This window comes from Eublepharis macularius, chromosome 11 (assembly GCF_028583425.1).
Source record: "Eublepharis macularius isolate TG4126 chromosome 11, MPM_Emac_v1.0, whole genome shotgun sequence".
NCBI lineage: Eukaryota > Metazoa > Chordata > Lepidosauria > Squamata > Eublepharidae > Eublepharis > Eublepharis macularius.
The window spans coordinates 66,009,857-66,023,988 of record NC_072800.1 but is presented as its reverse complement, the minus strand read 5'-3'; the positions used below and the strand labels follow the sequence as shown (position 1 = coordinate 66,023,988).

The window sequence follows — 14,132 nt, the reverse complement described above, 5'->3', positions numbered from 1 at the left end:
CATTCTTTGGCAATGTATATTCAGAATGAAGATCGACCTGTATGGTTGTTTTCTTTAATACTAGGAAATCTCAAGTATCTAGAAATCTTTGGGGATACTGCAGGTTATGTGATTGATAGATTTCAGGGTAGATTAGGATATTCAAAAGGCCAAGAACAAACTGAGCTGGATAGCTGCTGAAATGCTGGAGGACTGCCAAATGATATACTTAGTCAGCAAGTGATGGTAGACTCATCCATCACCTGTTCCCATGTACATCACTGGCCAGGTCTGAGCTGAGCAGTCCTTTCAGTATTGCTAATGCCTCTGGGATTCAGCTAAGCTTGCTCTGCCCATCAAGGGCCCTTCAGGACAGCAACCTATCAGGAATCCTTCCAGCAAGCCCCTGATTGATTGAATTAATGCATAAATAAGGTATGAAAAGAGCGTGAAACTGGCCCATGTTGGCCAGCTCACAGAACAAGTGTGGATAAATGAACAGACAAGTCACATTGTGACTTCATTCTTCCCTCCCAAGCTGCACCTGTTTGCCAGAAACATATGGACCCCACTGCGCATCAAAATTTGACGACTGCCAACAGGGATCTACCGCTCTCTGTGCACATGGCCACTGCCTGGATGAAAACAGAGAGCAACATAATCAGGTAGGGAAAAGAAGCCTCCTGAAGTGTACAGCGGCCCCAGTCTTACTGGTTCTGTCGGTTGGAATGGTCATGGTGAACGTTAGCAGACTTGAGGCCAAAGATTTTGATTTTTTTTAAAAATTCACTTGATAACAAAATACATAGAACAAACCTGTTGAATTCAGACCCCGGAAGCAAAGGAGATGGAGGGTTATAAAGAGTTTCAGGCAATTTAGGTACTGCCCAAAGTTATGTCCAAGCACTCAAATTCTCTCCTCCTGTTCTATTCCATTACCCCACCCCCATCCTAGCCTCAGTTTCCCCTTCATTCCTGCGCTCTATTATCCTTAACATCGTCCAAGGAAAAAAATCATTTTTTGACATCCTGATGTTTGGAAGTAGCATAATATATGTGAAATCATTTATATAGACAAATGTTATTATGGTGCACTGGGTACTATATTCTGAGAAGGCAATTTTGGGTGTCTTGCCTGCAGAATTTTCAATTATTCTGGTACGGAACATAAATTACTCTGATTACATACTTGAACAAGTTATCGTTCTTCATTAAACTTTCCCAGCCCCAAGTATATTTGCAGATTAATTTTTTGCTGAAGAGCAGATTGTGCTGGTTGCTTTCGATTGAGTTGATTTTTATGATTTTTCTCTGTCTTATTCTGAGTCAGTTACAAGTTTCCTTTTACTCAGCATGCTAACAATATGTCCTGCTGCTAGTGCACATTAAATCTTCCTTGCTAACAGAGGAAAAAGCATGGTGAAATTATGGAAGCAATAATTGAAAATGAGACTGTGCAAATACAAATTGCAATGTGTTCAAGACTGCCTTGAAATTAGCAATCATTTAAAAGAGTTTATTAAGAATACTTTCTTTGGTTGTGTTCATGGCCATTCTCACGATTGCCCTAATTCCCAGTGTCTTTAACCTGACAGCCAAAGTACAGCTGTATTTGTGATGCTGGCTGGAAGTCTCCGCCCGACAGTCCTGCCTGTAGTGTTGATGTTGATGAGTGTAGCCTCCCTAAACCTCCATGCTCACTGAATCCTCCTGTACAGTGCCACAACACACCAGGATCTTATTTCTGTGGTCCTTGTCCAGCCGGTGAGTAAGGTTTCAGAAATATCCATTCTATGATATAAGGCATGTTTATCCACTTCTAGTTTGGGTTAGGGATGCTGTGAATTTTGCATCAAACCTGTTTGGTAGCCCATCCTATTGTATTTGACGCACATGATCAAAGCAAGAGACGAACACAGCTCAGGCAGAAAAATGGAACAGTTGCCAAACAAGATTGTTTAGAAACTGACTTCCAGCTGATCGGAAGATCAACTGGGAATCTGCTTCAAATCTCATTCCTAGGAAACTTTGCTAAGTCCCAGGCTTGCTAGGAGACAGCAATGTTTCTTTGTGGATGGAGTCAGAAGCTGACCGCCATCTGATCCATACATCAGATGAGAATCCGCTTCTCTTCTCCTAGCGTTGGAAACTTTGTTGCCTGCAAGACTTGCTGGAACACTGAAAAGCTTTTGGGGGTGTGATTAGATGCCAGCTCCCAGTGGATCAGGGGATCAACTGGAAGTGATCTCCCTCCAAATCTCTGTTCTTTCATATTCATATTCTCTGTTTCCATCAGCCAGCCTCTGATAATAATAAGGTTGCTTCATTGTGTTATCAATTGCTGCCAGATGATTCTAGGATGCCCACAACCAGGGCACAAAGCCAACTGGGACCAACATACCTGCGGGACAGCCTCTCCCAATGCATCCCCTGGTGAGCCTTGTGCTCAGTTGATAAACAGCTGCTGGTGGTCCCTGGCCTGAGGGACACTTGCCTGGCCTCAGACAGAGCCAGGGCTTTTTCGGCCCTGGCACCAGACCGGTGGAACGTACTCCCGCTGGAGGTCTGGGCCCTGCAGGATTTATTGCAGTTCTGCAGGGCCTGTAAGACAGAGATGTTCCACTGGGCCTATGGCTGAGGCCTGACGATGTCCCTCTCAGATGGCTGCGCCCTCTGCCATGCCACCCTGAAAGTGACTGTTCCATCTGCACTATCTGCATTTTATAATTTTAGTACAGCCTCTTACATGAGTATTGATGCCTTATTTATGGATTGATGTATGTGTTTTAGAATGGCTTTGAGTCTTTATTTTAAATTTGTATTTAATGTTTGTTATAAGTCACCCTGAGCCTGCGTGTGGGGAGCGTGGGATATAAATCTATTAAACTAAAGTAAACTGTTGTCCTTTACCACTGTCTCCCATCAACTGGCAGTCTCCACCGACTTGCCTTTCATGGCTAATAGCCAGCAATAGTTCTCCGTGAATTTTTCTAATCTCCTTTTAAAGCCATCTAAGCCAGTGATCAACCCCACATCCCATGATCATGAATTACTTAACTTAATACTTAAGAATGGGCAGGAATGTTCGTGGCAATTTTCATGTCTGGTTATTTACATCACTCTCCTGTTTTCTTTTTTTCTTTTGGCACTAATCTCTCCACAGGTTGGCAAGGGAATGGCTACAGTTGTCAAGATATTAATGAATGTGTGATGGATAATGGAGGCTGTTCAACCACCCCATTAGTTCAGTGTATCAACACAATGGGGTCCTTCTATTGTAGTCATTGCCCACCAGGTAAACAGTGGACTAACTCAGCATTGCTATGATCAGGTGCAGCTTATATTTTTGTAGACTTGATTCCATTCTCACTGGATGGTGGCTAATGGAAAAGTGCAATAGATTTCTTAAAACCTGATTGTAATGCCTGCTTGGTTTTATATAGTCATAATATAAATAAAGCAAATTCTAATGTAGCTCATGGCCACAGATTAAACTCTTTTGTAAACAATCGCTATACTTGAAAATAGGAAAGAATTTTCTTCCAAGTTAGAGTGGGGTGGATCTCACCTCTATCCTGCCACTCCACTGACTTTGAAGTTTGAAGCCTTTGTTGGCCTAAAGAGCCTTCCTCCAATGTAGGTAGATCTTCCATTGAAGGAAGGGCCAGTTAAGTTGGAGAAAGGCTCCTTAGGCTGGAGGAAAATTCCTTGGAGAATTTCCACCCATCATATGGTGAACTTTTCACCTTCGTTAATAGCATATAGCATAGCTCACTTTCTTTCACCTGGCCCCACAGGAGAACATGACTACAGTCCTATGCATATTGGGAAATTATTCCCATTGGACTACATGGGACTTAAGAAAAAATGCATGTCTGAGCTGTCAATTTACTTAAAATTTGTGCAACAAATACTGTTAATGTGATGGCATACTTTGATGGTGTTTGCTCAAGGCTTAGATGTTGTTGAAGGCATATCATATTTATTGGCAATTTGTGGCCCATTTAATTTGGATGCTACAGAGCATAGCTGCAAAAGAAAGGCAAAGAGTTGTCTAAACTGCTTTTAACGGTCTCTTCTAATTTGAAAGCTTCAGTGTGCTGTGCAATATGTCTTGCTTTATCTGCTGCCACTACATTCAAGGACTTATCAGCTAGTCCCCTTCCTCTTCCTCTTGGGTCCCCCATCCCCAGTCCCTTACGCTGTTAAGCCTAGTGCCTAGTAACGGAGTACATAGAATGCTTTCCCCTCTAGTGGGCTTTTCTTGCCACTAGATCCTTGTTGGATGCCAGTTTAGTTTTCTGATAACTGTGAGCATTTTCTTTTCTCACTTTGGAACTCTGAAGGCTTGCTTAGAACTATCAGATATTAATTTGGATAAACTGACCTATGTGTCAGCTATGGTTGCTAACTTCCAGGTGGGAACTGGAGTCCTCCCAATCATAACTGATCTCCATGCTACAGTCATCAGTTCCTCTGCAGCAAGTGGCAACTTACGAGGGGGGGGGGCTGTTTGACATCACATTCCCACTGATCTCGCTCCCCTCCCCAAACTCTTCCTCCTCAAACTCCAGGGATTTCCGCAGCCAGTGCTGGCGACCCTAGTGCCAGTGCTAATACTGCAGTAACATTGCTATTTGCCCTTGATACTGATGTGATAAAAGCACTTGTTACTGTGTTGCTAGAGTCTTGGAGCAGACTTGGGACCACTGATAGCCTCACTATATGAAGAGTTTATTTTTAAAGGGTAAAGACTCAGCAAAAGACATTGTATTGCATATGCTGAAGCATGGAAAACAGAACTTAAGGGTAAGGCAGCTAGCATAAAAAGGCCTGTACTTGTAAGTGTTTGGTTTCACTTTGCCATGCAGCACCTTGCCTCTGATACCTCTGAGCATCAGTCAACGAGGAGGGAGAATTATCAGTGTTTCACTCGATACTTTATTTTCCTGTTTGTCTGATCTTGATCTTCATGAGTGCACAACTGTTTTCACACGTCTTTAAAATAGTGCAATACTCACAGAAGGCTGATGGCTTCCTTGTGTGATTTTTGATGCCGTTTGTCTACAAAACGAAGGCAGGCAGCCATGGAAGTGCCATCATCACTGCCTGCCTCCGTTTTGTAAATGGATGGCATCAAAAATCACGAGAGGAAGATGGCAGCCTTCTGTGAGTATTGTGCTATTTTAAAGTTGTGTGAAAACAGCCCAGGTGTACTAGTGTTTACATCAACCTCCACAGCTGCATTACAACAAACTTTTGGTTGCTTTGTTTGCATCTTGGGTTCTTTCAGGAATGAATCTTGCAATCGTGTGGCAGAATTCCAGGGAAACTGTGGAAGAACAAAGTGCAACTATCAGCACAGTCATAAGACTTGGTTCTGATCACCAAAGTTCACACTGATTTATACACCCAGTTAATATAACTGGCTTATTCTGATGACAGCAAAATTAGTGTGAAGCTTTCTAAGATGATAATACAGCAAAAGAATTTGCTTCTGGCAAAAGGGGACGGCTTCCAACACTACTGTTCTCTATAGCCTTTTCACTGTGTGGCGATAAAAAAAGAGTGCCTCATACTTGCTTCGTCGTTGCATGACACCCTTAACTTTTATTTTAACTAGGCTACCAAGGTGATGGGAAAGTGTGCACCCAGATTGATATTTGTTCAGTAAACAACGGAGGTTGTCATCCACTTGCTGCATGTACCAGTAGATCAGGTAATACTATTCCCCAAAACAGTTAGAAGCTTGCTTTGTTTGTGTGTGGTTCACAGGGAGCCCTTGGCAATCACAAGTCCCCACAAAGGAATTCTTCAGAAGTCCCAGACTGAGTGTTTCTCTGCTTCACTTGATAGCACTTTCATATGCAATATACATGTGACAATGAGGGTGGTAAACCTTGGGCTCCTTTTGCCTTAGCTAGGGGAGAAAGAGTTACTTCCACCGAATTCCAAGATCCCCAGTTTCCTCTCCGACCAAGGAGAGCTCAGAAACTCTTTCCTTTCTCTCTCTAGCCACATTCATTATCTGGCACCTTTGCCTTGCCTGAGCAGGCTTTTATTAGTGAGCAGGCCATTACATGTGAGGAGGCCACTCGCAGGGCCAATGAGATCAACTAAAAGGGAAATACAACACAGTTGCCAGCCTCCAGGTGGGGTCTGGAGATCTCCCAGAATTACAACTGATCTCCGTGCTGCAGTCATTAGTTCTCCAGGAGAAAATGGCTGCTTGAGAGGGTGAGGCCCCTCCCCTTACCAAACCTCACCCTCCCTAGGCTCCACCCCCAAATAGCCCAGAGCTGGCAACCATATACTGATCTTGTGTCTTCCTTGTCTGCTCTGCCTGCTGCTTTATTTTCCTCCCCCTTTCACTGTAGATTTCACTCTTGTGCTGGGGCTGGGGCAAGGCATCTGGAGCGCGTGCTCACAAAACTCCCACAATACATAAAACAATATGTGCTAATAACAGACACTCTACTCTTGTACATTAGCAAAATAAAAGAGGGCTTTTCAACGTAAAGTTATCCCATATAAAAAAATGTTCTGTGCTTTTCATCCTGTTTTAGTAAACAAGTTTTGATATGCAGGCAAGCGGTCCAGTTTACTTTGTTTCAAACACTATGTTTTTGTGTGTTTTAATTATGAGAAGTTTTGCCTGATTAATCCCCCACAATACTGCCTACCTTAAGAGTCTAGATCTTTTGCTTTCATTTGTCTATTAATAAAAAACATTAATTAAGTGCAGAATCATGCCATGTTGAGCACTTTGATTTCTTACCCATTAATTAGATGAAACCGACTTAAGAGTGTTGCATTGTAAAGATTTGCAGAGCATAGCTTTAAAAACTTCCCAGATTTGTCCTGTGTTTGTTAAAGCAGCTGTTTAGGATGACACGGATGATGTAATTCATAACCAAGTCTGCGTATATTGTGGCTCCTCTTCTGCAGGTCCTGTCCCTAATTGTGACTGCCCAGCTGGATTCACCGGCAACGGCTACGGCTCAAATGGATGTGTCGCACTCAGCAGCATCTGCCAAAATCAAAACCCTTGTCTAAATGGAGAATGCCTTGTAGGTATTGGGCGCTTGCTGACTTCAGCACAGCACACTGTGTAAACCAGGTTACTTTGCCAGGGTGTTCCATAAGTCAAATATGGCCTGAATTTAGCCTATAGCAGTGTGTGTTCAAGACCAGTTCACCAGGCTAGATTGTATTAATAGCTGATTTGAGTTTTTGTTTCTATTTTTTGTGTGTGTGGGGGGGCGTAATGTCTACAGGATACACTCTCTGGCTATCACTGCCTGTGTGATCCTGGCTGGACGGGTGGCAACTGTACAGAAAATATTGATGAATGTTCCAGCAATCCTTGTCAACATGGGGGAAGCTGCATCGATGGGGTGAACGGCTACTCTTGTGAATGTACAAATACTTGGACTGGACCTGAATGCCAGAGACCCCAACAAGGTAAATGAATGGTGCACCCTAAAGGTGCCAATTATCTCGAACAGGAAAGTTTAGCAGTAGGTGTCTTACAGCTTGTCTGAGGAAGAAGTTGCTCTGCTGAATAACAGTGCTACCACTGCAGTTGGCCTGAGAGCGGGACTGCAGCTACCAGACATCAAAGTCACAGACTGATCTGCTTTTAGAGCACCTGTCTCTGCTTGCCCATTTGTTATCCTGCTTACTTCCAGATCACCAGCCCTGTCTGCCCCTTTGTAATATTCACATCATTCCAGAGTGTGTTCTCTCTGGGTGTGTATTTTTGCAGTGATGGTTTACTAGTCCAAACTCTACCTCTACATGGGATTAGACTCTCTATCTGGAAGCCTTTGAGCAATGCTAGGAAAAATATAAACTGCACAATAATCTTCTGGGCAAGGCAGTTCAGTATCTGTCAAAACTCCTACCCTATTTTAAACTCTGGCCCCAAATGTGGGCAACTTTCTTATCTCATCTGCCTTTCAGACACTAGTTCTTTGGTCTTACATTATCCGTGAGCTGGGCTTTTTTTCCTGGGAAAAGAGGTGGTGGAACTCAGTGGGTTGCCCTCGGAGAAAATTGTCACATGGCTGGTGGCCCCACCCCCTGATCTCCAGACAGAGGGGAGTTTAGATTGCCCTCCGTGCTCAGCGGTGCGGAGGGCAATCTAAGCTCCCTTCTGTCTGGAGATCAGGGGGCGGGGCCACCAGCCATGTGACCATTTTCAAGAGGTTCCGGAACTCCGTTCCCCCGTGTTCCCCCTGAAAAAAAGCCCTGTCCGTGGGTATTGTGGAGGAGCAGGCAAAGGGTTTCTTAAGGCTTATCATCTTCATAATGTATTACTGTTAAAGACAAAACCAAATGTGATTTAAGTGTTCTTTGCTGAAGTCAAATGCCCTCCTGGGCAGGTTTGATTATACCAATACTAGCAGGCTCCACCATGGCTAACAGAGACTATAATACTACATTCTCCATGACTTTAGCCTATTGCCATTTTCAGTTATTACCTTAGATTGCTTTATTATTATTACGCACACTTAATTTTTTTAGGTGATTTGATCATAATAGGTTTTTACTGGGTTGCTACTGCTTGCTATTCCTTAGAAACAGTGTGGAGTAGTGGTTAGTGTGTGAGGCTAGGATCTGGGAGAACCTGATTCAAATCCCTACTCTGTCATGAAAGCTTAATGGGTGACTTTGGGCCAGTCACACACACTCAGCCTAACCTACTTCACAGAGTTGTTAAGAGGATAAAGTGGGAGAGAGTAGAATGATGTAAGCTACCTTGAATCCTTACGGGGGGTATAAATGAAGTAAATTTATATATCTGTTGGGTTACAGATAGTTTTGCCTGGTAAGTATGTGATTTCTGCATTTTCTCAATATTTATTTTTTGTTATGTTGCTTATTTGCTGTGGCATTTCTTAAGACCCCCCAAACCCCAAATCAAGACTTCATAAAAAGCAACAGAATATACAATAAGGAGATCTCCAAAATCCTTTCACATAAATATCATCCCCTTCAGCTCTTAAATTTCACTTTAATCACATTATATGTTGAGTGTTTCGTGTTTTTCAATTCCATTAAGGAATCGCATTTCTTTCTTTTCCATGTCTGCAGTTTGTGGAGGTTTTCTTTCTGGCCTCTCAGGCTCATTCAGCTATCCAAATAATCCAGGCACTGAGCGATATGATCACCGGGTCAGCTGTGCTTGGGTCATTCGGACTACATATGACAAGGTAAGAGGTGTTGCCCTGGAAATGAAAGCGAACAGGTAAAAGATTCCCTAAGAAAACCACAAGACGTCTTAACTGTGAACACTACTTGTGGTTTTCTTATAGAACAGAGTATCTATTAGCTTTATTAATAATTAAGTTATTTAAGAGAAATTTAGAGTATGAAATTGTTTCTGGGGATTGTGGAGAAGGGACAAGTGACATCACTTGAGTAGTCACAAATAGAGATGAAAGTTATCCAGGATTCACTTTGACTGTAGTTTTTGTCAGCTTCTATACTGATGCTGAAATATCTGACCCAAATCCCAGGAGAGCCACAAAAGGCCAGCTCATATTTGGAAAAGCTGAGCTGTGAATTGATTGGATGGGCTTGAATTTTCTTTCCATTCCCATTCCCCTAGATTCTGTCCCTCCCCCACCAACAGGTAGCCAATTGGCAACGCTACCACTCAGCAGCATGGGAACTTGGCCCGTGGAAAGAAATGAAATATTTCCTCAGGAAATATCTTCCATGAACAGCAATTTCCTCATCCCCATCATGGCAGGTGACACTGTAGAGTCTTCCACTAGTACTCTTAACCCATGCTATACTGCCTATGTACACAAGACTATTTGTATGAACAATTATTTGTACACGGAAGCTAGCATACATACAGTGTCTGAACTTGATATGAGACAATATGATTTACCCACAGTCACTGGGAGAGCCCATAGGGGAGAATGAAGCCAGAACACTGTAGTGGTTAGAGAGGCTAGAATCTGGAGGCCATAGTTTGTTTATATTTATTTATTTATTTAACTATTTATTTATTTCATTTATACTTTACCTTCCTCTCCAGTGGGGATGCAAAGCACCTTCCATCATTCTCTTCTCCTCCATTTCATCCTCACAACAACCCTGTGAGGTGGGTTAGGCTGAGAGTGTGTGACGGTGACTGGCCCAAGGTCACCCAGCAAACTTTCACTGCAGAGTGGAGATTCGAACCTGGCTCTCCTAGAGCCTAGTCCAAGCAACGCTCTAACTGCTACATCGCAGTGGCTCAAATCCCAGCTGTGCTATGAAGCTATGGATGACCTTGGGTCAGTTGCACACAGACAGGCCAATGTACCTTACACAATTGTTGGGAACAAAATAGGGAAAGAAAATCAATGTACACTCAGTGGATGAAAGGTGGAATAAAAACATACCAGATAGATTTGGATCGAGGTTTTCCATGTTCAAGGATAACACTCAAATGGCTTACGACAATACTGTAGGGAAGTATTCCCCAAGTCTTCCCCATCTTTGTTGAGAAAATGCATAGCAGGTAAACTGAATAGCCATAAGCCTGCAAAAGTAATTATTGTACAGCGCACAGCTGCTAAGTCACTTTATAAAAACATAAACATTACTCAATATCATCGTGTTACTGACATAATTAGGACAATATCGAATTAGTTTTCTCTGCTCAGTTTGCGTGTTTGGTATTCTCCCCCTTCCTCACACTATTTTCTTTTCATTTGACCTTCAGTATTATAGTTAATCCTTCTGTCCACTGTGGAGTTTCTCAGGAAATTATAGTCTCTCTCCAGATTTTCTGGCAAATGTATGATTGTGTAGACAGGTGTTATCTAATCTGCACAGAGTACCTGTATAAACAATCTCTAACTGTCCTTTAGTTGAGACTCTCAGGCAGCAATACTAAAACAAGGACATTCAAAGGATCTCTGTTCTTTCCCATTAGATCCTGCGTATCACTTTTCCATTCTTCCATCTGGAGCAAAGCAGCGGCTGTAGGTCTGACTATCTTCAGATACATGATGGAGAGGCATCATCAGCCCAAATGCTGGGAAAATACTGTGGGTCGTCTCACCCTGATGAACTTTTCAGCAGTCATAATTCTTTGTATATCTGGTTCCGCTCTGACCACTCGGTTAACTCTGGAGGGTTTACAGTTCATTGGGAATCTCGGCTGCCTGGTAAGGCTAAGTGATATGAAAAGGGCAGTAATTTCCTCCTGAGACATTTCTGAAAGGCTCAAGAGCTGAAGTATGCCAAATTAGACCCATGAATTCAGTAGAGTTGAAAGCAGCATTAATCACATTTTGAGAATGTGTTTGCTTTTAGAAAACTTACATTTCTAATCTCATTTCATAGCTGAACAAGTTAATAATTCTAAACCCAAACCCAAACTGCACTCTGTTAGGGATGCATCTCATGTGACACATTTCCTCTGCGGAAAGCCTTTTTGATGTTGTGAGCATTTGTTCTGGCTGTTTCAGTTTATGAATCACAAAAAAGTTTATGAGTAAATCTTTAAGAGGCTGGAGGTTTTTGTTTTACATTTTTTCATGCAAGGCTGGATGAAAGATTCGTAGTCACAATGCACCAAACATTAGTTGCAGCTATCTCTCAGGGACAGCAGTGGAGTAATATCTAAGACAGATGCAATATTTAAAAGGTCACAGCAGATTTTCCATCCACGGCATGATCACAGCTTCCTCCTGACTTTGCAGATAGTATGACAGGCACCAGTCATGCCCTTCCTATGATGTCTGACTTCAACATGTTCATAAGGGCACAGTACTGGGTCAGTGGCCATCTTCTGGGTCATAAAAGTTGTGATATTGGTCTATGCAAAATCCAAAGCGAAATATGAAATCCATGTAAGTATCTTTTATTAGGGCCAGCCATAATATCAGAACACATTGTACAAGACTTTTAGCCTGCCAGGCTCTTCATTGGGCTGGATCTTACAAGATTTAAAAAGAAAGCAGATCTCTCAGGTCATGGTGTAAATCTTGAAGATTTACTCTGCAGATTTATTGCTGCAGTTAGTATAGGGTTGCAGCTGGTTCTCTAGTCAGTTATATTCAACCAGTCTCCATTCTTTGTTCTTTCACTGAAATACAGTACAATCATTGGGTGCCAAACAGTACCTCCTAAACATAGTTATTGTTCAAAGTCCAATTAAGTCAGACAGTGACTAAGAGGCTCTCCTCAGAGCTGCTTTCTGTAGGGCAGCATGATGGAGTCCGCTTCCCGCTCCCTCTTTCCTGTCTCCTACCCCTGGCTTACATGAGACATTTTAGGCAAATGGGTGGGAATATGTTGGTTTGCCTGCTGTGCTGGTAGCTGTGGCAGCTATTTGACCCACCCCTGGTGCCCAGCCCTCTCCTGCAATCACTTCCCCTTTACTCAGCTTTACCCAATTGCCTTTGAAGATGTCACTGTATACATCTATTTATAGTTCTGCATCACCTGCCTCCCAACCATATTTACTTCTATTCAGCTTATTGTGCCACAGAGCTGCAAATGGTGTGGCACTAGAGGTGGGCAGAAACAGGGAGAATACTGAACCATGCAGTTTATGATTCATCGTGTTTCATGAACCACGAACCACAAACTTTCATGAACTTGCCCCAGTTCGTGAACCGGTTGGTTTAGTTTGTGAAAACGTCACTTCTGGAGCAGCAGAAGGTCACTTTCGTGGCTGCAGAAAGCTCTCCCCGCCCCCTATCGCCTAGGAAACTGATTGATCAGAGCCAGGCTGTCTGCAGTGAAGAACCAAAAAACGAACCAAACAAATCAGCCTAAAGTTCGTAGTGGTTCATCAGAAATGGGCTCTGATGAACTGCCAGTTCGTGACAAATTTTGGTTCGTATTTTGGTTCGTGCCCACCTCTATGTGGCACCCAACTTCACCACCAGACTTCATATAGTGTATACCCTTTTTATTTTAAAGCACCACATCTTTATCAGGTTATCTATTCACGCTTCTTTATCAGGTTATCTATTCACGCTTCACCTTTTTTTTAAAGTCCTGCAATCATTTAAGACATAAATCTGCTTTGTACATTTGAGTAGGTTCATGATCTGGGGGAGCTATGCTGTACCCAAATGGTGGTTGGCAGTTGGTGGGAGAGGAGATGCAAGGATGCCATAAGCTCAGAAATGATGTCACTCTGCCAGCCTGACATTCTAGGATCCCCAAAAAGCATATCACAGAGGGTTTATGCCAGGCATTACTCTCCCCTTCCCATTTCCCTCCCACCCCTCTGCTGGGTAGTGTCAAGGACAGTGTGTGGAGGGCGGGAGGTCTCTCAGCAGTGGGAGACCTGGTAAGACTGAAAACTGCACATTTTAGGTCTTCAAAAAGGAAACTTATCTATTTACAAACCAGCAAAACTCTGTCCACCACTCGCCCATTGGTACATTTGCACACACCTTTAGCTGTGACTGATACCCCATTGCTTTAAGTGGGAGTTAGTCATGATGACTACCTATGTGCCTAAGTTTGCTCCCTGTTTGTATTGTCCCTATCATTACCTATAAAAATGTAGGTGAAACAAAAGTTGCAGTTCCTTAGCCCATCTAGCTGTTGCACATAGTATACAGTTGCTGAAAATATAAATTAATTAAGGAGGGGTCTCTTTCTGTCTTTTTCTTTTTTTAGAGTGTGGTGGTGAACTAACAGATTCTTATGGCTCAATTAACTCACCTGGCTACCCAGGGAACTATCCTCTCAATAGGGATTGTTATTGGATCATCTCGACCAGTCCTAGTCTTCTTATCACTTTTGCCTTTGGAACATTGAGGCTTGAACACCATATTAATTGCAGTCAAGACTATTTGGAGGTAAACTCTGTGGTTATAATGTCCAATTAAAAGTTTGCAGAACACATGCTGCTAGCTATGTAAAGAAGACTTAGGAAAGTTAGCCATTTTTTTAAAAAATCAATTTTCTGTAATCCCAGTGAAATATAACCTTATTTTTTCCCACAGTGACCTTGGCAAGAACTCTGGATAAGAAGCCTAACCAAAAGGGAACCACACTGCTGGCACTTAATATTAAAAAGATGGCAGAGCAGCTGTTAAACTAATCCTAGGACAAAAGCCAATGGGAATTGTCTCTGGTTTGGGACAAATCACTCCAAAGGGATGACAGTGTAAACACTC

The 14,132-nt window shown here is 42.6% G+C and overlaps 1 protein-coding gene across 1 annotated transcript in view; it reads left to right on the top strand.

The window, feature by feature from the left end:
• The window catches only part of CUBN (cubilin), a 201,053-nt gene that overhangs the window by 28,852 nt on the left and 158,069 nt on the right, over window positions 1-14,132 (top strand). The window contains exons 7-15 of the mRNA XM_054990953.1: window positions 518-644; window positions 1,575-1,743; window positions 3,143-3,274; window positions 5,603-5,698; window positions 6,928-7,049; window positions 7,257-7,443; window positions 9,079-9,197; window positions 10,919-11,153; window positions 13,630-13,811. Of these exons, the coding sequence (XP_054846928.1) occupies window positions 518-644; window positions 1,575-1,743; window positions 3,143-3,274; window positions 5,603-5,698; window positions 6,928-7,049; window positions 7,257-7,443; window positions 9,079-9,197; window positions 10,919-11,153; window positions 13,630-13,811 (1,369 nt within the window). The remainder of the gene's footprint in view (window positions 1-517; window positions 645-1,574; window positions 1,744-3,142; window positions 3,275-5,602; window positions 5,699-6,927; window positions 7,050-7,256; window positions 7,444-9,078; window positions 9,198-10,918; window positions 11,154-13,629; window positions 13,812-14,132) is intronic.